Source organism: Malaya genurostris, chromosome 2, assembly GCF_030247185.1.
Source record: "Malaya genurostris strain Urasoe2022 chromosome 2, Malgen_1.1, whole genome shotgun sequence".
NCBI lineage: Eukaryota > Metazoa > Arthropoda > Insecta > Diptera > Culicidae > Malaya > Malaya genurostris.
The window spans coordinates 135632325-135659538 of NC_080571.1; the positions used below are offsets into that span (position 1 = coordinate 135632325).

At 36.1% G+C, this 27214-nt stretch overlaps 1 protein-coding gene across 4 annotated transcripts in view; it reads right to left on the bottom strand.

Moving 5' to 3' along the window:
• The window catches only part of LOC131432822 (slit homolog 1 protein), a 465006-nt gene that overhangs the window by 241880 nt on the left and 195912 nt on the right, over positions 1 to 27214 (bottom strand). For all 4 annotated transcript variants that reach the window (XM_058599361.1, XM_058599360.1, XM_058599358.1 and 1 more), the window contains one exon: positions 16669 to 16729. In XM_058599361.1, coding sequence (XP_058455344.1) covers positions 16669 to 16726 — 58 coding nt within the window. In that variant the 5' untranslated portion in view covers positions 16727 to 16729. The remainder of the gene's footprint in view (positions 1 to 16668; positions 16730 to 27214) is intronic.

Consider the following 27214-nt stretch of genomic DNA (forward strand, 5'->3'; position numbering starts at 1 on the left):
GCTAGTATAGGAATCAGTAGAAACCAAGTAGCTATACTTATAAAAATCCCTATACTGGACGAGAAATTCTACGATTTGCTGGAACTCCACACACTCAACATCAACGGGACCCGCATCAACACGCACATCCAACTAGTAGCGAAACACAGAAACCAAGTCTACATACAAACAACAAAATGCGATATTTGCAGTAACCACCTTCCACTTGAAGACGAATGCATCCTTAATCTTCTTGTTCATCAAACACCAAAATGTTCAGTTACACGAGCGAAAGAACCCCCGAAAATCATAGAAATCTTAGAAGGCATCATCTTAATAGATACCAATAGCAAAATCGAAGTATCAGACTCATGTGGTAAACCCAAAGCAATAACCGAAGCAACACTAATAGAAATTGAAAACTGTACAGTGAAAATACACAATCTAACTTTCTACGGGAAGCCAGAACTAATACACAAAGACAACTATCTCATACCAATATACAGCAAAAGCTTTCAAACGAAGTCAGAAACAACCAAAGCTGAAGATAACCTTTTGACAAGGATACAAAACTTAGAAGAAGTCAGCGAAATCCAGCTATCATTACACCAAACACAGAAAGAAGCGACACTAGGAGGATTCTGCTTCCTAACACTAACATTTCTTTGTTTATCCATTTATCTCTGTAGAAGGAAGTCATACCGAACGAAACTCCAAATCGATGGGTTGCCGAAATCACCTACAACAAAGGCAAGTGATACAGCAACTGAGATAATAGTCACAACAACCGGAAATAAAACCGAAAGTAAAAAACCACGAGTCATCCCGATACCGAGATTTGAACTTTTGAAAAATCAACCGAGGACGCTTGATGCTTAAGGAGGGAGACGTTACGGAAAATCCATCCAGTACCCTAACTCGATATCGCGACCACACTACAAAAACAGCTGACCAGCCAATATTCATAACCGACACGCGGACAGAAGATACCACGTACACCACGGACAAATCGATGACCCAACAAACCAATCAAGCTACTAGTAACCAACCGGATGAGGAATGCTGACACAACAGGATCGACAAACAAAACCATTTGGAATGAGCCAGTTTAGTCAGTTCTAGTGAAGAAGTCGTCTTGTGCAATTGTAAATCTTTTTATTGTGTTAAATAAAGTTTATATTTTTTTCAAACTCGGACCACCCGAATTATAACTTATATATATATATATATATATATATATATATATATATATATATATATATATATATATATATATATATATATATATATATATATATATACGAGGTCTGTTCAAAAAGTTCCCGGAATTTTTTAATTGCGCGCGTCTGGAGAGTCCGGTGGTCAAATTTTTTTTTTATTGTGTTGGTACATATGTCCCTAATGTATGGTGAAATTTTCAGCTGTATTCATTGTTTACATTCTGTCTTGTAGCGGCTGGTGTAGACGTGTTTTTTTAAGCTCGGCGATTTTTGTTAGTTTAAACAATGGAAGAATTGAAGAGTCAAAGAATTTGTATTAAATTTTTCGTGAAAAATGATATAAAGTGTAATCAAGTGTGCAAATGTTACAGAGAGCCTACGGTGAGTGAAAAAAACAAGTGTTTACGAGTGGTATAAGCGTTTCCAAGATGGCCGCGAAGACGTTGAAGACGACGAACGCTCCGGTCGACCCAGCACGTCAATAATCGATGAAAATGTGGGAAAAGTGGCAAAAATGATTATGGATGATCGCCGAATCACTATTAGAGAAGTTGCTGATGAAGTTGGCATATCAGTTGGCTCAACGCCCCGATTTATGGAAAAACAATTCATTGGTTTTGCACCACGATAACGCACCTGCTCATTCATCGTTGCTTATTCGTGATTTTTTGGCTAAAACAAGACTTTAATCATGCCCCAACCTCCTTATTCACCAGATATCGCTCCGTGTGATTTTTTCCTGTTCCCAAAGTTGAAGAGACCCATGAAAGGACAGCGTTTTTCATCGATTGAAGAGATAAAGGCTGAATCGCTGAGAGTGCTATAGAGCATTACAAAAAATGACTATCAGGGGTGTTTCGAAGACTGGAAAAAACTCTGGCATAAGTGTATTATATCTAGGGGGATTACTTTGAAGGGGACCATATAGATGTAGACGAATAAATAAATATTTTTTTAGAAAAATGAGAATTCCGGGTATTTTTTGAACAGACCTCGTATATACAGGGTGATTTTTTAAGAGCTTGAGAACTTTTTTAAACAATAAAACGCATAAAATTTGCAAAATCTCATCGGTTCTTTATTTTAAACATTAGATTGGTACATGACATTTACTTTTTGAAGATAATTTCATTTAAATGTTGACCGCGGCTGCGTCTTAGGTGGTCCATTCGGAAAGTCCGCTTTTTTATCGACAAATTTTGTTCAGCGATGAGGCTCATTTCTGGTTGAATGGCTACGTAAATAAGCAAAATTGCCGCATTTGGAGTGAAGAGCAACCAGAAGCCGTTCAAGAACTGCCCATGCATCCCGAAAAATGCACTGTTTGGTGTGGTTTGTACGCTGGTGGAATCATTGGACCGTATTTTTTCAATGATGCTGTTGGACGCAACGTTACAGTGAATGGCGATCGCTATCGTTCGATGCTAACAAACTTTTTGTTGCCAAAAATGGAAGAACTGAACTTGGTTGACATGTGGTTTCAACAAGATGGCGCTACATGCCACACAGCTCGCGATTCTATGGCCATTTTGAGGGAAAACTTCGGAGAACAATTCATCTCAAGAAATGGACCGGTAAGTTGACCACCAAGATCATGCGATTTGACGCCTTTAGACTATTTTTTGTGGGGCTACGTCAAGTCTAAAGTCTACAGAAATAAGCCAGTAACTATTCCAGCTTTGGAAGACAACATTTCCGAAGAAATTCGGGCTATTCCGGCCGAAATGCTCGAAAAAGTTGCCCAAAATTGGACTTTCCGAATGGACCACCTAAGACGCAGCCGCGGTCAACATTTAAATGAAATTATCTTCAAAAAGTAAATGTCATGTACCAATCTAACGTTTAAAATAAAGAACCGATGAGATTTTGCAAATTTTATGCGTTTTATTGTTTAAAAAAGTTCTCAAGCTCTTAAAAAATCACCCTGTATTATTATCATTATTAGTATTAAAATTACTCTTGCATACCGAAGATCGTCGATACATTTCAGACCAGGCCATTGCAATTGTCCCGTACTGAAATTTTGAGAAGAATCTTATATCTTCGAACTTCATAGCTTCAATAAAAATAAACTTCAGCAAATTAAAAAGGAATTGTTTCAAGTTTGGAATATATAGTTGTACAATAGTAGCTGTTTAGTGTAACTAATCTGTACTTTAATGTAGGTGCATCGCTTCAAACTCTAATAGTGAAAAAGGAGAAAGCTTGCACAATTCATACAATCAATCAACTAACTGATATTCGGAAAAGTGATGGAAGCGTGTCAGTTTTTTCGTATTCACGACATCCAGTTATGCCTCTGACATTACATGATAATAATAATTGATACAAAATTGACTAAGCTGTAATTGTTCAAAACCTGACCACATTTCTACGTGTATTTTTCTTGAGTTTCTAGTTTGCTCCCCTCCCCAAAAATGTGTTCCACATTAAAATTCATAGTTCCATAGGTTGCTATTGAATTTCACACCGTCATTAAGAGCGACGATGCCAAAGAGGGTAAAATTTTTCTAGATTTGGCTTAAAACTGATACAATTTGTAGGCTATATTAGTTACTTACTAAACGAATCGACTTTTCTATACTGGTTCCAAGTTCCCGGTTCCAGAAGTACCGGAAATAGTGGTCAAAAAGATTAAAACGAGACTCACTCAATTGACATAACTGTTTACTAATTGAAATGGTTATGTTAGTTTATACCCAAAGAAAGTTACTTATTTTATTCCAGATTGAAAAAAGTACGGGTGTGTAATGTCAGAGACATAACTGGATGTCGTGAATACGAATAAAACTGACACGATTTTTTTACACTTTCGAATTCGAATTGATAGTTGATCGATTGTGTAGATTGCGAAACTTTCCCCCTTTTCATTACTAAGATTTTCAACGATTATCTGATTTCGGATTTGCATATTTCATTGAAAGAAACTATCAAGATGCTGTATAGGATTCATTTCTGCCTTTCAGAAGGACCAAATTGTGGAGTTCTCTACGATATTTAGCACAGTTCGGAACATTTATCTCGAACGATTTTCACACAGCGAAAAGTGCACGAAGCAAATCAAATTATCTGAATTTTCACTAAACTGATGATTTCTACCTTCGATTTGCAAAGAAGTAATCGTAATAGTTCTTTAGATAACATTTTGAGCCATTAGAAGGGCCGATTTTATATAATGTTGTCCACTTTTCGTTTTCTTACTCTCCAATGCAAACAACCAGAATCTCTGTTGCATGATGCAATCACTCTTGTTTGAGTTGAAACTAACTTTGCGTACAACCCGCACTGGTTTAATGCGTCTTCTCGCCTTGACGAACGGAAGGCAAATGAGAACTACGACCTGAGCGTTTGTGGTTTTTAACCACGAAAAGGTGCGCTCTCCGATGCCGCTGTTTGAATTCGTCTTCTCGCCCCGACGTCTGCTTCCATCCAACGCATAAGAAGAAATGATCGATTTTCGACCACGGTTTGCCTTTTATAACGTTCAGTTGAAGATATGTGCCTGACTACCTCAAAAGCGTCGTCCTTGCGCGAAAAACCCAAGCAAAAGTAAAGAGTTTTCCGTGTTATTTTACAATTTTCAGAACACTAATTTTTTGGGTTGTTCGTGGTTATCTCACACTGTTCAAAATATTATCCTAAATTCCTGATCATATTTTTGATGAAATGGTGAAAGAATTATGTTGCTGCCATTATTACAAGTCGAGATATTCACGATTAAGTTCTGCCCATTCTTCCATATGACTAATTTTGAAAAGGCGCCCCATAGTAAAGTAAGTCGTATTTACGACAAAAAAATTTCTTTGCAGAATTTTCTAGTGATATTTTTGAAATTATAAACAATATGAGAAAAGCATCATTACACCACTAGGTGGATTAAAAAAGGTTTTTTCTCAAAAGGCGTAAATCACCAAAATAGTATCTTTCTCTAATAACTGTTCAAAGAATTTGGCAGTGGATTTAATTTTCTCAAGGCTAAACAAATTTCTTATGGTGTTCATCTCCCTTTTTGCTTTTCTCATATAGAGAGGTAATACAATGCGTATAGAGAGGTTATGTAATCACTAGAAAGATCGTCTAGTAAAAATTAGCCCGGAGAGCCAAGTGTCATGTGTGTGTGTATGTGTGTATATGTGTCAAATAATCTCACTAGGTTTTCTCTGAGATGGCTGAATCGATTTTGATAAACTTTGTTTCAAATGAAAGGTCTCGTGGTACCATACGAAGTTCTTGAATTACAAACATTATCAGAAGGCAACTAAACAAACCGATTCCGGCTATCCTGGTTCCGGAAGCACCGGAAATAGTGGTCATATATTCCAAAATGGAACTCACTCGTTTTTCTCAACGACGGTTTGACCGATTTCCACAAACTAAGATTCAAATTAAAGGCCTCACAGTCTCATACGGAATTCCTGAATTTCATCTGGATCCAACTTCCGCCTTGGGACTTATAGGGTAAAGTGGATTAAATATTGCACTTGTCACTTAAACTAGAGAAACACAAAAACGCAAAAAAAATTCTAAATTGGACTCAAAACTACACAAATCGATAGCCATTCTCAGTAGGCAACTAAACAAACGATTCCGGCTATCCTGATTCCCGATTTTTGATTAACGACGAAAGATAATATTCATATGCTCAAAGATGGATCTCACTCAATTTTCTCAGAGATTGTAGAGCCGATATTTCCAATCTTAGGGTCTTATGGTCCTACTTAAGATCTTATGGCCCTACCAAAAATTTCTGAATAATTTCGAAATCAACAAAAATTTAAACCGTAGTTGAAAGTACGATGGCAAAATCGTATAAAAACTTGAAAATTTGAATAAAAACTAGTAGAGTTTGTACGCCATGTTAGTTGGTGCTGGAAGTACATATATTTTAAAAATCGAAGAGAAAAATTTGAATAGAATACCACAGTATCATATATGAGAAAGGTATCATTAAACCACTAGGTGGATTAAAACAAATTTTTAAATTAGCGTCACTTTTCTTATACAAATAGGTAACGCATATGTCATGAGCAGTGCAGTAAAACTTCAATCAATTCATTGAAACTGAATGTGGAACACATTGACGATCTCTCTAATGCCGTTAAACTTCATTCTCTGACATACACAATGTTTGCTGACGGCCCGAACGGGCAGCATTCAGTTCGTCACTCGTTTCTCTTCAATCGAGGCTCAGTTTACCCACCGTCAGTTCATCTCTTGAAGTAACAAAATATCTCTTTCAATAGTATGAGAGCGGCCTTCAAATGAGGTTTATGTAAACATTCGAATTGGTTCAAGATAATAGATGAAAGACAAACCAGATAGCTGAAATATAAATCACAGAATACACATAAATTAATTGTTTCCTCCATCAGTTTTCATTTTTAATACTTTACTTCATTTATAAATCTATTCGTTCGAACTTGCTTACTACCAAGAGCGAAGGCAATGAAGGAGCTAGACTACTTGGCACTCGAAACTAAGCAAGCAAAACTTCAAATGACTAGGTACGATTATTCAACTGACGATGAATTCCGGGAGCTTCACTTGAAAATGGCCGCAAAAGTAAAATGAATTAGTAGGGATATGCTGACGGTCAGCGGCCATAAATTTCATTTTCATCTTATATTATTCGATTGAAAATGAAATTTTACCGCACTGGTCATGAGAAATGATGCCGAATATGTGACATAAACACTGAAGCATGCTTTTGTGAACTACTCGAATAAAAAATTATGAATAATATGAGAAAAGCATCATTACACCACTAGGTGGATTAAAAAAAATTTTTTTCTCAAGGCGTAAATCACAAAAATAGTATCTTTCTCTAATAACTGTTCAAAGAATTTGGCAGTGGATTTAATTTTCTCAAGGCTAAACAAATTTCTTATGGTGTTCATCTCCCTTTTTGCTTTTCTCATATAGAGAGGTAATACAATGCGTATAGAGAGGTTATGTAATCACTAGAAAGATCGTCTAGTAAAAATTAGCCCGGAGAGCCAAGTGTCATGTGTGTGTATGTGTGTATATGTGTCAAATAATCTCACTAGGTTTTCTCTGAGATGGCTGAATCGATTTTGATAAACTTTGTTTCAAATGAAAGGTCTCGTGGTACCATACGAAGTTCTTGAATTACAAACATTATCAGAAGGCAACTAAACAAACCGATTCCGGCTATCCTGGTTCCGGAAGCACCGGAAATAGTGGTCATATATTCCAAAATGGAACTCACTCGTTTTTCTCAACGACGGTTTGACCGATTTCCACAAACTAAGATTCAAATTAAAGGCCTCACAGTCTCATACGGAATTCCTGAATTTCATCTGGATCCAACTTCCGCCTTGGGACTTATAGGGTAAAGTGGATTAAATATTGCACTTGTCACTTAAACCAGAGAAACACAAAAACGCAAAAAAAATTCTAAATTGGACTCAAAACTACACAAATCGATAGCCATTCTCAGTAGCCAACTAAACAAACGATTCCGGCTATCCTGATTCCCGATTTTTGATTAACGACGAAAGATAATATTCATATGCTCAAAGATGGATCTCACTCAATTTTCTCAGAGATTGTAGAACCGATATTTCCAATCTTAGGGTCTTATGGTCCTACCTAAGATCTTATGGCCCTACCAAAAATTTCTGAATAATTTCGAAATCAACAAAAATTTAAACCGTAGTTGAAAGTACGATGGCAAAATCGTATAAAAACTTGAAAATTTGAATAAAAACTAGTAGAGTTTGTACGCCATGTTAGTTGGTGCTGGAAGTACATATATTTTCAAAAATCGAAGAGAAAAATTTGAATAGAATACCACAGTATCATATATGAGAAAGGTATCATTAATCCACTAGGTGGATTAAAACAAATTTTTAAATTAGCGTCACTTTTCTTATACAAATAGGCAACGCATATGTCATGAGCAGTGCAGTAAAACTTCAATCAATTCAATTGAATCTGAATGTGGAACACATTGACGATCTCTCTAATGCAGTAAACTTCATTCTCTGACATACACAATGTTTGCTGACGGCCCGAACGGGCAGCATTCAGTTCGTCACTCGTTTCTCTTCAATCGAGGCTCAGTTTACCCACCGTCAGTTCATCTCTTGAAGTAACAAAATATCTCTTGCAATAGTATGAGAGCGGCCTTCAAATGAGGTTTATGTAAACATTCGAATTGGTTCAAGTTAATAGATGAAAGACAAACCAGATAGCTGAAATATAAATCACAGAATACACAAAAATTAATTGTTTCCTCCATCAGTTTTCATTTTTAATACTTTACTTCATTTATAAATCTATTCGTTCGAACTTGCTTACTACCAAGAGCGAAGGCAATGAAGGAGCTAGACTACTTGGCACTCGAAACTAAGCAAGCAAAACTTCAAATGACTAGGTACGATTATTCAACTGACGATGAATTCCGGGAGCTTCACTTGAAAATGGCCGCAAAAGTAAAATGAATTAGTAGGGATATGCTGACGGTCAGCGGCCATAAATTTCATTTTCATCTTATATTATTCGATTGAAAATGAAATTTTACCGCACTGGTCATGAGAAATGATGCCGAATATGTGACATAAACACTGAAGCATGCTTTTGTGAACTACTCGAATAAAAAATTATGAATAATATGAGAAAAGCATCATTACACCACTAGGTGGATTAAAAAAAAATTTTTCTCAAGGCGTAAATCACAAAAATAGTATCTTTCTCTAATAACTGTTCAAAGAATTTGGCAGTGGATTTAATTTTCTCAAGGCTAAACAAATTTCTTATGGTGTTCATCTCCCTTTTTGCTTTTCTCATATAGAGAGGTAATACAATGGCTATAGAGAGGTTATGTAATCACTAGAAAGATCGTCTAGTAAAAATTAGCCCGGAGAGCCAAGTGTCATGTGTGTGTGTGTATGTGTGTATATGTGTCAAATAATCTCACTAGGTTTTCTCTGAGATGGCTGAACCGATTTTGATGAACTTTGTTTCAAATGAAAGGTCTCGTGGTACCATACGAAGTTCTTGAATTACAAACATTATCAGAAGGCAACTAAACAAACCGATTCCGGCTATCCTGGTTCCGGAAGCACCGGAAATAGTGGTTATATATTCCAAAATGGAACTCACTCGTTTTTCTCAACGACGGTTTGACCGATTTCCACAAACTAAGATTCAAATTAAAGGCCTCACAGTCTCATACGGAATTCCTGAATTTCATCTGGATCCAACTTCCGCCTTGGGACTTATAGGGTAAAGTGGATTAAATATTGCACTTGTCACTTAAACCAGAGAAACACAAAAACGCAAAAAAAAATTCTAAATTGGACTCAAAACTACACAAATCGATAGCCATTCTCAGTAGGCAACTGAACAAACGATTCCGGCTATCCTGATTCCCGATTTTTGATTAACGACGAAAGATAATATTCATATGCTCAAAGATGGATCTCACTCAATTTTCTCAGAGATTGTAGAGCCGATATTTCCAATCTTAGGGTCTTATGGTCTTACTTAAGATCTTATGGCCCTACCAAAAATTTCTGAATAATTTCGAAATCAACAAAAATTTAAACCGTAGTTGAAAGTACGATGGCAAAATCGTATAAAAACTTGAAAATTTGAATAAAAACTAGTAGAGTTTGTACGCCATGTTAGTTGGTGCTGGAAGTACATATATTTTAAAAATCGAAGAGAAAAATTTGAATAGAATACCACAGTATCATATATGAGAAAGGTATCATTAAACCACTAGGTGGATTAAAACAAATTTTTAAATTAGCGTCACTTTTCTTATACAAATAGGTAACGCATATGTCATGAGCAGTGCAGTAAAACTTCAATCAATTCAATTGAAACTGAATGTGGAACACATTGACGATCTCTCTAATGCCGTTAAACTTCATTCTCTGACATACACAATGTTTGCTGACGGCCCGAACGGGCAGCATTCAGTTCGTCACTCGTTTCTCTTCAATCGAGGCTCAGTTTACCCACCGTCAGTTCATCTCTTGAAGTAACAAAATATCTCTTTCAATAGTATGAGAGCGGCCTTCAAATGAGGTTTATGTAAACATTCGAATTGGTTCAAGATAATAGATGAAAGACAAACCAGATAGCTGAAATATAAATCACAGAATACACATAAATTAATTGTTTCCTCCATCAGTTTTCATTTTTAATACTTTACTTCATTTATAAATCTATTCGTTCGAACTTGCTTACTACCAAGAGCGAAGGCAATGAAGGAGCTAGACTACTTGGCACTCGAAACTAAGCAAGCAAAACTTCAAATGACTAGGTACGATTATTCAATTGACGATGAATTCCGGGAGCTTCACTTGAAAATGGCCGCAAAAGTAAAATGAATTAGTAGGGATATGCTGACGGTCAGCGGCCATAAATTTCATTTTCATCTTATATTATTCGATTGAAAATGAAATTTTACCGCACTGGTCATGAGAAATGATGCCGAATATGTGACATAAACACTGAAGCATGCTTTTGTGAACTACTCGAATAAAAAATTATGAGATTGTTTTGAAGAAAGAGAAAGGCATTATCACACCACTAGGTGGATTAGGAAGGGTTTCTTAGATTAGCATCACTCTTCTCATACAGAAAGCAACGCAAATCTCAAGCGCTTCGTTTGAGAAAAATGCCGAATATGTGACATAAACAATTAAGCATACTTTTGTGAACTACTCGAATCTGTTAGTGTCAGAAATTATTTAATAAACCTGTTTTAATCCACCTAGTGGTGTAATGATTCCTTTCTCATATTACTTATAACATCATAAATATTACTGAGGAATTCGCAAAAACAACTGTTCATTGAATAGAAATAGGAAAGTTTGTTCGGACGTAATCTAACAAACTCTACAAATCCTGTTTACCCTGTAGTTCCGGAACTGGAAGTAGTATCCACAGGAAATTTAGGAAATCTGTATGAAACTGTAAGACTTCTCCTTTTAACCTATAAGTTTGTGAAAATCGATTTTACCATCTTGAAGGAAAGCGAATGAGGTCGTTTTTGCAGTTTTCAATCACCATTTCCAATTCTTCCGAAACCGGAAATTTTTTATTGTACTACCGGCTGTGAAAATTGCATATTTTTTCGAATAAATTTGAATTCAATGACATTCGTGTATTCTTTCGGTCGCACTTATCATAGAATCGCTAAATTTTATCAACCGTCTTTCACCAATATCACACACTAGTAGCAGTTTTCTTCTTCTTTTTTCGGTGTTGTACATATTTTCAATCTATAGGGCGATTTGGAAACTTTGACACTCATCGTTCTGTAACTGCGGAACCGGAAGTCGGATCCGGATGAAATTTCACAGTAGCTTTAAAGATAATATGAGCTTCAATTGAAATCAAGATTTGTGAAAATCGGCTGAAGCATCGCTGAGAAATCGAAGTGAGTTCTATTTTTTAATTTTTTCATCACCACTTTCGGTGCTTCCGGAACTGGAAAAGGGACCAGTAATGCCGAATTAAGTATTTATGCCCACAAACTAACAAACTCTGCAAACTAAAAAATAGGTTGAGCCGATTTAGAGAAAATTGAGTACACACTTTTTTTCTCATTTTCACATATTACCATATAACTCCGGAACTGGAAGTCGGATCTAAATGAAATTCAATAGCAGGCTATGGCACCATTAGAGCTTTCATCTGAATCTAAGTTTGTGAAAATCGGATCAGCCATCTGTGAAGAAAGTGAGTGCATATTTTTTACCATTTTTGGAATATATCATCCTATATCTCCGGAACCGGAAGTCCGATCGGGATATAATTCAATAGCAGGCTATGGGACCATAAGACCTTTCATTTGAATCTTAGTTTGTGAAATTCTGTTCAGCCATCTCCAAGAAAAGTGAGTGCATATTTTTGTTACATATATACACACATACACACACGGACGGACACACACAGATATTTGCTCAGTTCAACGAGCAGAGTCACATGGTATATGACATTCGGCCTTCCGGGCCTCGGTTAAAAAGTTTGTTTTCACAGTGATGGCATAGCCTTTTTCTATGGGCAAAAAGATAAAACAGATCTTGAGACTGTTTTGAAGAAAGTGAATAGCATTATCACATCATTCGCTCTAGTTTGATATTATGAGAGTTTGCAGTGAAACGAAAGCAAACGCATCGATATTCCATCATTGAAAGAATCGTTGTCTGATACAATTTTATTAGATCTTCCGGATGAGATCCCCACCAAGATCCTGATATTGTTCGAAGAAAATTTACTCTTTGTTGGCATTTTGTTATCACATACCTAATGTGTGCTGCCCACGTGCATTTGGAATCAAACCACATCCCGAAGTATTTGTAAGTGAAACCTGTGCTATCATCCCATCATATGAAGCAGAAGCTGCGCGGTATCATGCTTTCTTGAAAAGACGACCAGCTCTGTTTTCGCCGCAGAGCCAAACGAGCAAGCTATCTAAGGTATCTTGCAATGGTTTTGCACAACAGCTTTGGGTCTCGTAATTGAAACCACGCCATCATCTGCCAATTGTCTGAGTGTGCATGGGGGTACTAGACAGCTGTCAATGTCAATGTCATTCACGTAAAAATATAGAGGAGCGAGCTATATGCCTATATGAGTTGTGATTGGAAGCTGGAAGTCATACTACCCATATTAATTACCACTATGTGAAAATTGTCGCAAATATTATACACTAAAGATGATCTGTTATCATATTAAGCGAAACTCCACATAGTTCTGTGCGAATTGAAATCTCCCAGAATCAACCGTGGAGCAGGAAGGGCTTCGACCATTTCATTATGTTTTCGTTATCCAACTTGAGCTCTTGGAGGAATGTATTTGACAAGCAACAACTTCTATACACCGATAAAAATCCATTGTCGGTACCATGATTAGGAAATTATGAAAATCATGAAACGTGTCTTCTCATAAGATCATACCTATTATTATTGATATTATGAGCAAAGTGATTTGAATCATGAAATTTTTTATGATATTTGCTTACAAAATCATCAGTAATAGGCATGGTATCATGAGAAGTAATGTTTCATGATTTTCATAATTTCTTAATCATGATACCGGTAATGGATTTATATCAGTGTACTAGTAGTCAAAGGAATGTTTAATCTATAAAATGAATAGCGTTTCTTGATATCTAAAAGCAATCCGCCCTACAGAGATCCTCTATCGAGACGTATAATGTTGAAGTCAATGAAATATGAAGCTATATTTGATGTAAGTCATGTTTCGCACAAAGCAAATACATCACATTTTTGACTATGCAATAAAACTTTAAATGGATCAAGTTTTGGCATGATGCTTCAATAATTCCACTGCAGGACAGTGATTGAATCATTTGCGGCGGATAATAAATTATCAATCAAATGATACAAATCTTGAGAGAATTTGCCATTGAGCTAATAACTGCTTCAAGAAAGTTCTAGCTATTGGGAGGAATGCCGTTATGAGAGTCTTTAGGGGTTCAGAAATACTGAATACTACGAAAATCCATAACTTCCTAAAATTTCTGTAATCTAGTCGGTGGCTGTGAAACGGAGTCAACTGAATTATTGTCTTTTTTGTGCTAGTTCCTGGATTGGTTTGTGAAATTGACAAACCAGGAGGCACAGTCTTTGTTTTTGAATTTGTTCTTTTTGATTTTTCACAGGGATCTTTATTAGAGGTTGAAATTTTAGGTGCCTTTTTTGGTAATTTAGTGGAGGACTTCATTATCTTGATTGACCCTTGAGTAGTAACAAATAGATGTCTTCACTATACTCATCAGAGTCAGATTCCTCTGGCTCTAAATTTGAAAAACCTGTTTTAATCCACCTAGTGGTGTAATGATGCCTTTCTCATATCAATCATAATATCATATAGAATACTGTGATTTTCTTCAAAATAATTCTCTGCGATTCTTGAAAGAATAACCGAAATCTGTTTGTTTGACCGTCTACTGATAAAAACTATCAATTGGAAAAGATTTGAGGTCGATTCAGATTTTTTTAATGGTTTTTCCCCATTTTCAGGGATGGTATACAATTTTTAACACACTTTACCCTATATTTCCGGATCCGGAAGTCGGATCCCCATGAAATTTAGGAAAACGGCATGGGACCACAGAACCTTTCATTTGAACCTAAGTTTGTGAAAATCGGTCGCGCCATCTATGACAAAATTAGAACACATATTTTTTTTTTTGCACATTTTACCCCATAACTCCCGAACCAGAAGTCGGATCGAAACAATATTCAGGAATTTTGTATGAGACCTCAAGACATTTCATTTGAACCTAAATTTTTGAAAATCGGTTCAGCCATCTCTGAGAAGAAATCAGTGCACTTATTTTAACAATTTTTTGTACATTTTACCCCATAATTCCGGAACCGGAAGTCGGATCCAAATTATATTCAAGAATTTTGAATGGGACCACAAGACCTTTCATTTGAATCTAAGTTTGTGGACACATTTTTTTTGCACATTTTACCCCATAACTCCCGAACCGGAAGTCGGATCCAAATTATATTCAGGAATTTTGTATGGGACCATAGGACCTTTCATTTGAATCTAAGTTTGTGAAAATCGGTCGCGCCATCTATGAGAAAAGTTAGAACACATATTTTCTTTTTTTTGCACATTTTACCCCATAACTCCCGAACCGGAAGTCGGATCCAAATAATATTCAGAATTTTTTATGGGACCTCAAGACCTTTCATTTGAACCTAAGTTTGTGAAAATCGGTTCAGCCATCTCTGAGAAAAGTTAGTGCACTTATTTTCACAATTTTTTGCACATTTTACCCCATAATTCCGGAACCGGAAGTCAGATCCAAATAATATTCAGGAATTTTGTATGGGACCACAAGACCTTTCATTTGAATCTAAGTTTGTGAAAATCGGTTCAGCCATCTCAGAGAAAAGTTAGTGCAAAAAAACGTTACATACACACATACGCACATACACACACATACACACACAGACATTTTGCGTACTCGACGAACTTAGTCGAATGGTATATGAAACTCGGCCCTCCGGGCATCGGTTCAAAAGTCGGTTTTCACAGTGATTGCATAACCTTTCTATATGAGAAAGCAAAAAGAGTTTATGTGCGCTTAGACTGTGATTTTAAAGAAAGCTTCGTTTTGCCTTTATGCAACTATCAGAATGGGGTCCTTCATACTTAATACATTTTGGCTTATTACTGCAGTAAGAAGCTGTTTTGCCGATTGTTGTGCGGTTCGTGCAGTTCATAACATTTGGTATGCAAAACCGAATAGGAAGGCGAACTCTATCGATGTAGACAAGGGTAGGCAAGGCAGATCCAGAGAATGTCACTCGAAACGAATCTGAAGGTCGATAAGTCTTGTTTCATTCTTCGAATGATACTGAGTACAATTGCTTGCACTCGAGTATCCTTACTCCTTCAAGCATTGAGTTTTTAAAATGACCAACTCCATGCTCAAACAACTTATCAACCGAAAGACCCGTTTCGGTGATAAAACCGTCAGATACAATTATCTCGTTAGCCTGCTTCAAAGAATCGACAGTAACGCGGATCTTGTCTTTATGAACTTTTACTATCTCTTTTGTAGAGGATAATCGTAATGTTAAGTCTATAGATATCTGTAATAAATTTAATGGCTTCAATTTGCGCCGAAAATAGACTATCCATGAACCCGAAGAAGTTTTATTATACAACTTTGTTCTATATGAATTAGATGGCGTTATAGCTCTTGTTGACGATTGAATGTGATGCTTCTTGGATGCTGCTCGATAAGTGTTGTCTCGTTTTGTCCACCGCAATCAGTACTGTACACCATACAATCTGGTACATGGTAGATGTCTATACGGCTTTGTGCTCTAACACCTCTGTGTCATAGCACCCCTTCGTCTCCGCATATGTGGGTCTCAGCACTTCTATGCGTTCGCACCTCTGTGTCTCTTCACCTCCGTACATGTTAATGAGATGGATTTCTTCGACTGCTCAAGTCTGAAACGCCATGAATATTGGCTGCACACCAGCCTTATCAGCATTTACATTTGGGGTTGTCTCATTTCGTTGATAGTCGTCACCGCAATCAGTACTGTACACCATACAATCTGGTACATGGTAGATGTCTATACGGCTTTGTGCCCTAACACCTCTGTGTCATAGCACCCCTTCGTCTCCGCATCTCTGTGTCTCAGCACTTCTATGCGTTCGCACCTCTGTGTCTCTTCCCCTCCGTACATGTTAATGGGATGGACTTCTTCGACTGCTCAAGTCTGGAACGCCATGAATATTGGCTGCACACCAGTCTTATCAGCATTTACGTTTGGGGTTGTCTCATTTCGTTGATAGTCGTCAACTCACGAGCCAGTAACAATGAAACACAACCAGTTTGCCTGAATGCTTTTTACTGAATGAAAATAGTGCTGTCAGTTATTTTCATCATGTTTGATTACTTTGTACATAGATTTATGCGTACCTGTGATGATGCAGATGTTTCCTAGTACAAAAGCCAGTATTAATGGTGCCATCATCATGATCTGAAAAAAGCAGTAAACATTGATTTAAACTACCAAAAATAGTATAGTAAAAATGCGAATGCGTCATGTTCGAAACATTCAAAATGACGTTCAAATGAATAAAACTGGTGAACAACATTCACTCTTCTGGATATTGAAAATCACTCTAATTAGTTTATCGCTTGTAAGAATATTGTAAGCTCTCATTTCATCGCTTCCAAAATACTGAAGTACGACTTTTTAACATCAAACATATTAAAACATCTTCTTTGGAATATAATCAATGATTTTTAGGATAACCAAATTATTACACTTCTTCGCTACTACTGTTCTACTGTAGATTCGTTTATTTCTATTAACGAAAATATCAAATAGTTTTTTTAATGTGGAACACATTTTTGTTTTCTATATAGGGGTGCAAACTAGAAACTCAAGAAAAATACACGTAGGAATGTGGTCAGGTTTTGAACAATTACAGCTCAGTCAATTTTGTATCAATTATTAATATTATGTCACCATTTGATTGGAAATATTTCTACGTATTGATTTGAATGTTCATAGCCATGTATTTTTAATTGTATATCATTGAAATGTTGATCAATAGCTAACAGTGTCCTATTTTGTCTGCAAAAAATCTCCGGCATACAGGATTTCCCTGCCATAGTCGACGGTTTTGAAGGAGTAAGCGACATATCAAAGGGAAGCAGCGCTCTGATTGGTCAATCGATGCAAAAGCGAAGCTGTTGGAAGCACGCGAAGCTATAAATATAAGCAAAATTATAGCTAACGTTTCAGTTCTACGTAAAACATGCTAGAGGTAGGTTGTTGCTAGACAGCAAGACAGAAAGTGCCATAAAACGATTTGAAGCTTTAATTGGTATCTTGTGTCATGCAACATTGGATGAAATCCCATGTTATGTCGTTTCGTCTCAGAAATTGACAACTACCCCAGGGTAAATTTTGAGTGCACAAGATTAATTTCTTATTTATATAAGATGAACTCGATTGATAATGAGAAAAACTTTATCGCTTCAACCGGAATCGCAGAATGATAGTAATGGTAGAGAAACGCTATACAAATAACTACTTGCATACAAAACTTGAACACAAGCTTGGTAAAAAGAAGCTTAAATATCGATATCTGTATCGCAAGCATGTACAAACATATAATTGCATACATTTGGGCTATTGATGTAATTTCCTCGGCTAAAAACAAATACAAATCATGACCAATATAGTATATATTCTGGGCTCGCGTGTTCGGTGTTGGTTCATAATAAAGACTAAGCAGACTGCATTTGCGGATTCAAAACTGTGACGATTAATTGAAAATGTCGATCATTAGAAATTTTGGTTGCCTTGTTCCACATCAATGGCTCGAACAACTCCAAGGGGCTGATCCTTGTAGTTTTTTTTGGGTAGATTCACTAGTCCTTGAACGAGTCGAATAGTTAAATGTCTTCTATGTTAAGAAAAGTCGACTGCATTGTTCTTTAACGCGAAGCTTCTGTTGCTGACAATAATTGTCACTTTTTCGATGCGTGATTGGTATCAATATTGATCACAGAAAGTATCAATATTGATCACAGAATCACACCATTTGGAAGATTTTATCTCCATCTCTCCAGGTGGATATAATGTGTATAATTGAAGTTGATACAATTGGTCGTCAAATGGTGAGATAACTAAGTCCTCACAAGTTCCTATCTCATGCCTCCCCGAGCGTCTATGATGACATTTGGTCAATAGAACGGCGTCGACTGGGTGCTATCGCCTTCTGCGTTAGTAGCAGATTGAGAGGGTGCGAAATGACTTGTACTTTGAAGCCCAACCTAAAGTGCAATATTTATCATAGTATATTGCAACATGTGGTTCTGTTGATTTTTGCATTATTTGTTATATATTGAATTGAATTATAATACATTGTATTATATATTGTTATTAATATTTTTATTATTATTATTATCATTATTATTATTATTATTATTATTATTATTATTATTATTATTATTATTGTTATTATTATTATTATTATTATTATTATTATTATTTTTATTATTATTATTATTATTAAAAAAGAAATATTATAATGATAACTTGAAGGGGAAAAAGCTTGCTTTTACCCCCAAATTTATGCTAGGTGCACATAACCATTTTAAATTAAGTTTACGTTTCGTCTTCGACTCATCAGTGCGTCAGCAGATTATGCTGACGCAAACCCCCGGATCAACATAATCCGCTGAGCAGACGTAAAGTTAATGCTATTTGCAAGACACTTTTTTATTACACAGGAAGTGTAACGTCTAAGCAAGCTTTTTTCCCCTTCAAATTATCACAATCTGTACGGCCAGTAAGCCGAAACTTGTTTCGTTCGAGCCGTCAGTTTAGACGTTACACTTCCTGTGGAATAAAAAAGTGTCTTGCAAATAGCATTAACTTTACGTCTGCTCAGCGGATTATGTTGATCCGGGGGTTTGCGTCAGCATAATCTGCTGACGCACTGATGAGTCGAAGACGAAACGTAAACTTAATTTAAAATGGTTATGTGCACCTAGCATAAATTTGGGGGTAAAAGCAAGCTTTTTCCCCTTCAAATTATCATAATCTGTACGGCCAGTAAGCCGAAACTTGTTTCGTTCGAGACGTCAGTTTAGACGTTACACTTCCTGTGTAATAAAAAAGACGGGTGGGTAATGTCACAGACATAACTGGAGGACGTGAATACGAATAAAACTGACATGTTTCTTTCTCACTTCTAGATAAAGATCATCATTCATATTAGATTGTGTATTTTTTTCAACTTTCATTGCTTCGCTTCCAGAATTTTAACGATGCATATATACTACAGTACGACTAATTGACGGCAAATATATTCTACCATTCAATTAAATAACACGGAACAAATACAGTTTCGTAGATTTAGATACTAGTAGAAATAAACTTCTCAAAATCCTTTGGAAAAATTTCAATGGTTCTAAAAACCGCTTTGCGTAATTTGTTAAATGATTATAACTGTTAAAATTAAAGAACTAATATATAAATCAAGGGCACGCTCCGATTTCAGCTGCAAATTTTCGGAATCGAGTTCAAAAACTCAGGTCATAAATTTAGTTCTAGAAGTAAGGAGCTGAAGTTATTTTTAGCAATTTTCAATTCAGTTTTTAAATCAAGGTTCGGTGTTCAGACCTAATATTTAGTCAGAATCCAGATCTAAAATTCATATCCTGAATTTTGTTCATGAATTCTGAAAAATCTTAAATCATATCTCTGGATTCGAGTCCCTGAATAAGAAACTAAATTTGAAACCATTTTCCGAATCCAGAAATAGGAGTCAGTTTTAGAGTCATAGTTTTAAATTCTGAACCTGTAATCTGGAACTAAATTTTTAAATAGAAGTATGAACTTAAAATTAACTTCAGAATTCAGGTGGACCAGAATCTAGTTTCTGAGATTAGTTCTTGAATTTAACTAAAAATTCAGTTCTCTGCTACTGCTGGTTTACTGCTAGCCACGACGTCCGAACGCGAAGAAGAGCTACATAGCTACAGCTGATTCCACCTGAGCATTTGAGGTTTTTACTACCTCATTATTACTGATGTTGGTGGGAGAGCCTCAGCACGATATCCAGTTCCAGTTTACCTATTACACTCGGCCAGTAGAACATCGGAACTGATATGTGCCTGACTACCTCAAAACCGTCGTCCTGGTGCGAAAAAGGCAAACAACCGTGATGAGTTTTCCTCGTTGTTTCCAAAAGTTTGAGAAAACATAGATATTGAGTTATGTATAGTTATTTTACACTGTTGACAATTTAATCACAAATTCCTGATTATATTTCTGATAGCATGGAGGAAAAATTATGTTGTTGCGTTAAGTATACCAAGAGATATTCGCGATCAAAAACTTATCACTCTCCCAGAGGGTAAATTTTGAAAAGGCGCCCCATAGTAAAGTAAGTCGTATTCACGACAAAAGTGTCTTGCTAAAATCATTAACTGTCTGCTCAGTGGATTATGTTGATCCGGGGGTTTGCGTCAGCATAATCTGCTGACGCACTGATGAGTCGAAGACGAAACGTAAACTTAATTTAAAATGGTTATGTGCACCTAGCATAAATTTGGGGGTAAAAGCAAGCTTTTTCCCCTTCAAATTATCACAATCTGTACGGCCAGTAAGCCGAAACTTGTTTCGTTCGAGACGTCAGTTTAGACGTTACACTTCCTGTGTAATAGAAAAAGTGTCTTGCAAATAGCATTAACTTTATGTCTGCTCAGCGGATTATGTTGATCCGGGGGTTTGCGTCAGCATAATCTGCTGACGCACTGATGAGTCGAAGACGAAACGTAACCTTAATTTAAAATGGTTATGTGCACCTAGCATAAATTTGGGGGTAAAAGCAAGCTTTTTCCCCTTCAAATTATCACAATCTGTACGGCCAGTAAGCCGAAACTTGTTTCGTTCGAGACGTCAGTTTAGACGTTACACTTCCTGTGTAATAAAAAAATTAGAGGGTTGTATTCAAGACGCGACCGAGCACAATAACATTAAAAATGGAACGTTTCTAGGGTCTTCAATTAATACAAAAATAAAGATGGTAATGATTATGATACACTAAACTAAAAACTTATTCAATTGACTAATTACAAACTTGCTCTAGTTTAAGCGCTTAGATTGTTAGCAAATGATAAAATTGACAATTAGATTCTTTCTTGATAATTGATTCTATTCAATTTTGATCCCTTTCCACAAATTTTTACATTGTAAAGTTTTGAATAACGTCCTTTAACCAGAAGTCAATTCTGCTGAATTCAAAGTTACTTGAAAGCTCAATTTTAGATACAAACAACCTAAAGATTTAAACCTGAACAAATGAAACTATTTCATTGTATGATAATAATTTTCGAGAAACGTACAAACTTATTAATTTTATAAACAGTTAATCGATCTAAGAGAAGATTTTATTTATTTTAACGAAAAATGTTGTACCAGTAAACTCAGTAATATTGTAATTTTATTAATCCTTCTTCAAAATTGTCGATAATCTTCGGAAAGTGTCGGTAAATAATATGGCAACAATAAGAAGAAGAAAACATGTGGAATAGTCCGCATAAAATATTTAGTTACTTACATTGATTTTCGCTTTGGCATATTAGGAATATACGGAATGAATACGCAACAAAATTCCGAAAGTTCATATTGTAACTTGATGTTATTAACACATGAATGAACATTGTCATAGTTATAATGCGTGTAGCCATCAGACGCTTATTGTTTTGAAGCAAATAATAATTGCACTGAAACTGGCGGTTAACCAAATTCTACGAGGGTTCCTATTCAAACGATACATGTAAAATCGCAGGTAAACTTACCTTGAGTTTATCTTTGATACTATATGATATTGCATCTAATTGTACTGTATATGTGAGCCTGTGGAACTCATTTATACTACCAAACCGAGGAGGCCACTTTTAGAAGTTTCAGAATTTAACTTTGAATCTTTTGAAGCGTTTAATTCCTGGTGGGACAACCAAATGTTTCCAAATCGATTGGTTGTTGAATTATATAAAACCATCAACAAATGACTGAGTTATAAGCGTTCAAAATTATGACAGAAAAATGTTACGCGATTAGTTTTGCATGTTTTAAATTGACACCCAGCCTCGGGAAGCGAAGTGTAAGGCATTTTTAATGGCAAAATCGACCAAAAATTTGCTAAATAGAAGAGATATTTCAAAAGAATCGGTAACCACGCTGATTCGGTTCTTCAATAGCTAGGATATATATAAGATACTCAAGCGAACACGGTGTTGCGCAGAAAACAGGAAATTTCACCAACACATAATGCAAAAGCGACAATCCAGCAGGTGAACGCATATACAATCCAGTCATCAGCTCACTGGACGAGCTACTTGTTTCATTCACAGTCAAACATCAACTAGGCAAAGAAATATTGTGCAGCCTATATTTATAGATTTCTCTTCATACTACGCATAACGATGCGGTGTTTTTTATGCATGACGCAAAGCCTCCTATGCCGAACAAGAAGTTGACGTCATTTTGTACAACAGGGATTGGTGGATGAAAACAAAGGTCGATTCCAATCATTTTTTCAATAGTATGCTATTGAAATACTGAAACGACGTCGTCATACATGTTTAAGTTAAAAGTTTCTGAATCGATTGGTTGTTAAATTATAACAATTCATCAACAAACGACCGAGTTATTAACGTTCCAAATTATGACACAAAAAGGTTACGCGACTATTTTTGAAACTTTTAATTGACACCCGGCCCCATATAGTGAAGAGTAAGGCATTTTTAATGCCAAAAGTGTCTTGCAAATAGCATTAACTTTACGTCTGCTCAGCGGATTATGTTGATCCGGGGGTTTGCGTCAGCATAATCTGCTGACGCACTGATGAGTCAAAGACGAAACGTAAACTTAATTTAAATATTATATTTCCTGCAGAACTACGACGAAAGAAGAGCATAACTTACACTGCGACATCAACTGTTATACATTGTATCATAGCATATTGTACTATATTATATTATATTATATTTTATATTATATTATATTATATTATATTATATTATATTATATTATATTATATTATATTATATTATATTATATTACATTATATTATATTATATTATATTATATTATATTTTATTATATTATATTATATTATATTATATTATATTATATTATATTATATTATATTATATTGTCTTACGCTTAATTATATCGACAAAGGGGAGGGGCAGGGAGTTCATCAGGGTATCTTACAAATGAATGACTGGATGATGGAGTGGATTGCCAACCTGAGTCACGCGGGGGAAGCTTTGTGTTTCTCCCTGAAGGTCTGAAATGAGTAAGACGCACCCTTCTAACAAACAAACCATCAGGCGGGTTCAAGTTGGTACAGCGAAATTCTTTATTATATGGCCGGATGTTCTTGCTGGAAGGCGCCGGGTCCTCAAAACCCATGTTGGTCTTCTTAACAGCAATTATATGAAAGCTATCTGATAATCAAATTCGGATCTACTGTAAGTCTACCCGCATACACTGGTAATGCCTTGAACTGATGGTGGCTTCACAAATACATACATATATACATACATACATACATAATGTGAAGTTGGTACAATTTTCCAAAACACGATACTTCTTGCTAAGTACAGATATTGTTTGCGCTCCAGATTATCCAATAAGCATTTTTAAGGGGGGAGGATGTGTTGTTGGATAAAGTAAGGCTCATCCAAGGGGGTCTCGACCCCCAAGGAAGTATCCTAGGTCCCATTCTATACAACATTTTTACATCAGACATCCCACCTCTTCCGGGTGGTGGTGTTCTGTCACAATTTGCTGATGATACTGCCATTCTTTACAAAGGTCGTGTCATTAATGCTCTGAAGAATAAACTACAGACAGGTCTGGATGCTTGAACGGAATATTTTACAAGCTGGAAAATTGTGATCAATGCAGCAAAAACTCAGGTCATCTTGTTTCCACATTCAAGATCTCCAAAACTTGTTCCATCAGACGAATGCCGAATACGATTCGGTGATGAGGTCATCCAATGGTCCGACGAAGTTATCTATCTAGGACTCACCTTTGGCAGACATCTGATATTCAAGTCACATGTTGACAAAATCGTTCAAAAATGCAGCATACTCATTAGGTCTCTGTATCCGCTGATTTGTAGAACATCTAAACTGTGCTTGAAGAATCAGATGGCTGTCTATAAACAAATCATCTACCCCGCAATTGAATACGCAGTCCCTGTTTGCCAGGGCTGTGCACGAACACACAAACTTAGGCTTCAGTGCATTCAAAGTAAGATCTTAAAGATGATTCTAAATCTACCCCCTTGGACAAGGACTAGTGAAGTACATGAGATGGCTTCCCTGGATATACTAGAACAAAAATTCGAACAATACTGCACGAAATTCGAAGAGAGGTGCTCAATCTCTGAAATACAAATAATTCAAAATTTGTACGTATTAGGTTAGTGATAGTTATAAGTAGGTAGATATTTTATTAATAATTAAAATAAATATTATGATTAAACATTAGTATGTAAAACAAGAGTAACTAAAACACCTATTATTAATAACGAATCGTATGAACAACAAAGATGAAAGGCCAAAGGGTCAAAACACTTGTACAGAAAAATGTTGATGTAATACACAAAAAATAAGATTAATAAACAGATGTTTATGCAAAAAAGGGGGTCTCGACTAGCTTAGATATTCATTGCAGAGGTGTTCAAGAGGGTGTGATTCGTAGCAATGGCCTATAAAAAGGGGTATTTATTGTAAAATTTACTTGTTTGTCGATAAACCAGAGAGGAAGAAGGATTCAGACTAGGAGAAGAGCTTCTTGAAAACCATTTTCCATCTCCCATTTTTTGTAAAATCAGAGAGGGGCAAGAATTTCAAGGTCTTGCTAGATAGTATTGCTATAATTAATATGAATGCAACGCTAAACTTTTTAAATAATTTTGAAAGATCTGGTTCTGTTTTGCCGGGATATTCAAAGAACTAAGGGACAATAATCTTTGTCTGCTTATGAACGCGAGTGTATGCGAGTTTCAGCATAACTACGACACAACCAAACAAATCGTCACCAAGCTTGGCGTATGTACCAAAGATGGAAATCATACTTTTTGAAGAGCACGGATACTTTATTCACTATTCAGAGGTGGTCATAAGGGTTATCATGGAGGAGAGCTGTATTAAGTTCACTAAAAATGGGAAATTCAATATAAAACTTTTTCGGCGAGAAACGATGCTTCTTGACGAATAAAGATACTACGAGTGTATGCGAGTTTCAGCATAACTACGACACAACCAAACAAATCGTCACCAAGCTTGGCGTATGTACCAAAGATGGAAATCGATACTTTTTGAAGAGCACGGATACTTTATTCACTATTCAGAGGTGGTCATAAGGGTTATCATGGAGGAGAGCTGTATTAAGTTCACTAAAAATGGGAAATTCAATATAAAACTTTTTCGGCGAGAAACGATGCTTCTTGACGAATAAAGATACTACTTTTATATCAATAGAGATTATAAAGTTATTTGCGTAGCAAGTGCCCCAAACATGAGAAGTGTAAGGTAAAATTGATCGAATGTTACGGAAAGCATAACAACATAAAACTAACCCAATTTGACGAGGATACCATGAAAATTATGATTACTGTGAGATCTGAGCTGGGATACGGACCGTGATCAATCTGAACATCCACGGAGTATCGTTTAATCGGGTTGCCGTCTTAGTTATGTTTCGCTAATATCAAAATATTTCTCCAAGCAGGAAAACTTCGAGAATTATCGGCCTTATCTTGCCGAAACATTTCCGAGCAACATCGGGTCATTCAGCTAGTATTAAAATATTTATTACCTTTATGCGACCTCTTGATTTAACGAAATAGCTACACACAGTTGTTCGAAACACCCAATAATGTTTAATCTATCTATTAGGAATGTGCGATACCGAGTCGATACTTTGAGGTATCGATACTTTCATTCAAGAATCGGGTATTTTTGGTATCGATATCACATCAGCGCGATACTATTAGTATCGATACTTTTGGTTTCGATACTTACAGTATCGCAACGAATTAAAGTCAATTCCCAGTGCTGCTAATAGAGCGTGAACCCAGTGCATGAAGCACATTCTCGAGCGAGTACGAGACGTACTCTATCTCACTCCCACTCCTCTGCGCACGCTTATGAGTCACTCACAAAAAGGTGCATTTTAAACATGAGTGATTGTTTTTCTTGGGTACGACGAGTGAGAGTCAGTAGGTGTAAACACTTACTGCTAGTTGGTTACTGCTGCGAGTCAGCTCGCTCTATTTCAGATCATGTCCGTACTCACTCCAAGAGAGTACCCATCAATATACACGAAATGGAAGCACTCCTTAAGTATGTTAGCAGTGTGCACAGGTTAGCTTTCATTTTAGTAAATCGAAGTGTATAGTAGCATCATGATAGCCGCACGAGTATGGCTGATCCTTCGGATATATATAAAAGACCGCTACCGAGTGAGGATGCATAGAGCAATCGCCATTTAACACTTCACATAGGATAATGACAAAAACCATCAACTTTCGATAAAATTGATTGGGAATTACTGGAATCTGCGTAATAATTGAAAGAGAAAGTAAACAAAGAGAATAACTGTAATTTGCTCTTGAGACCTTTCCTAATGTTCATCGAGTAATGTTTTCTTCTGTATGATAGTAATCGCATAGAGTGTATCACGCAATATTTGAAATATAATGTAAATAGGATTGGCGATTGTACCAACATTTAGCTGCTAAAAAAAGTCCTAATGCATAACTTGTGCTGAATCTGGCATGGGCACGAGGTACCGTTAAAAACTTTCATCTTAAAAAATTTCCAATGACGAAAGAAAGGAATAAATTTTATTCTATATCAGGGGTTCCCAAACAATTCAGGTTGTGGACCCCTTTACTAAAATAAACTTAGG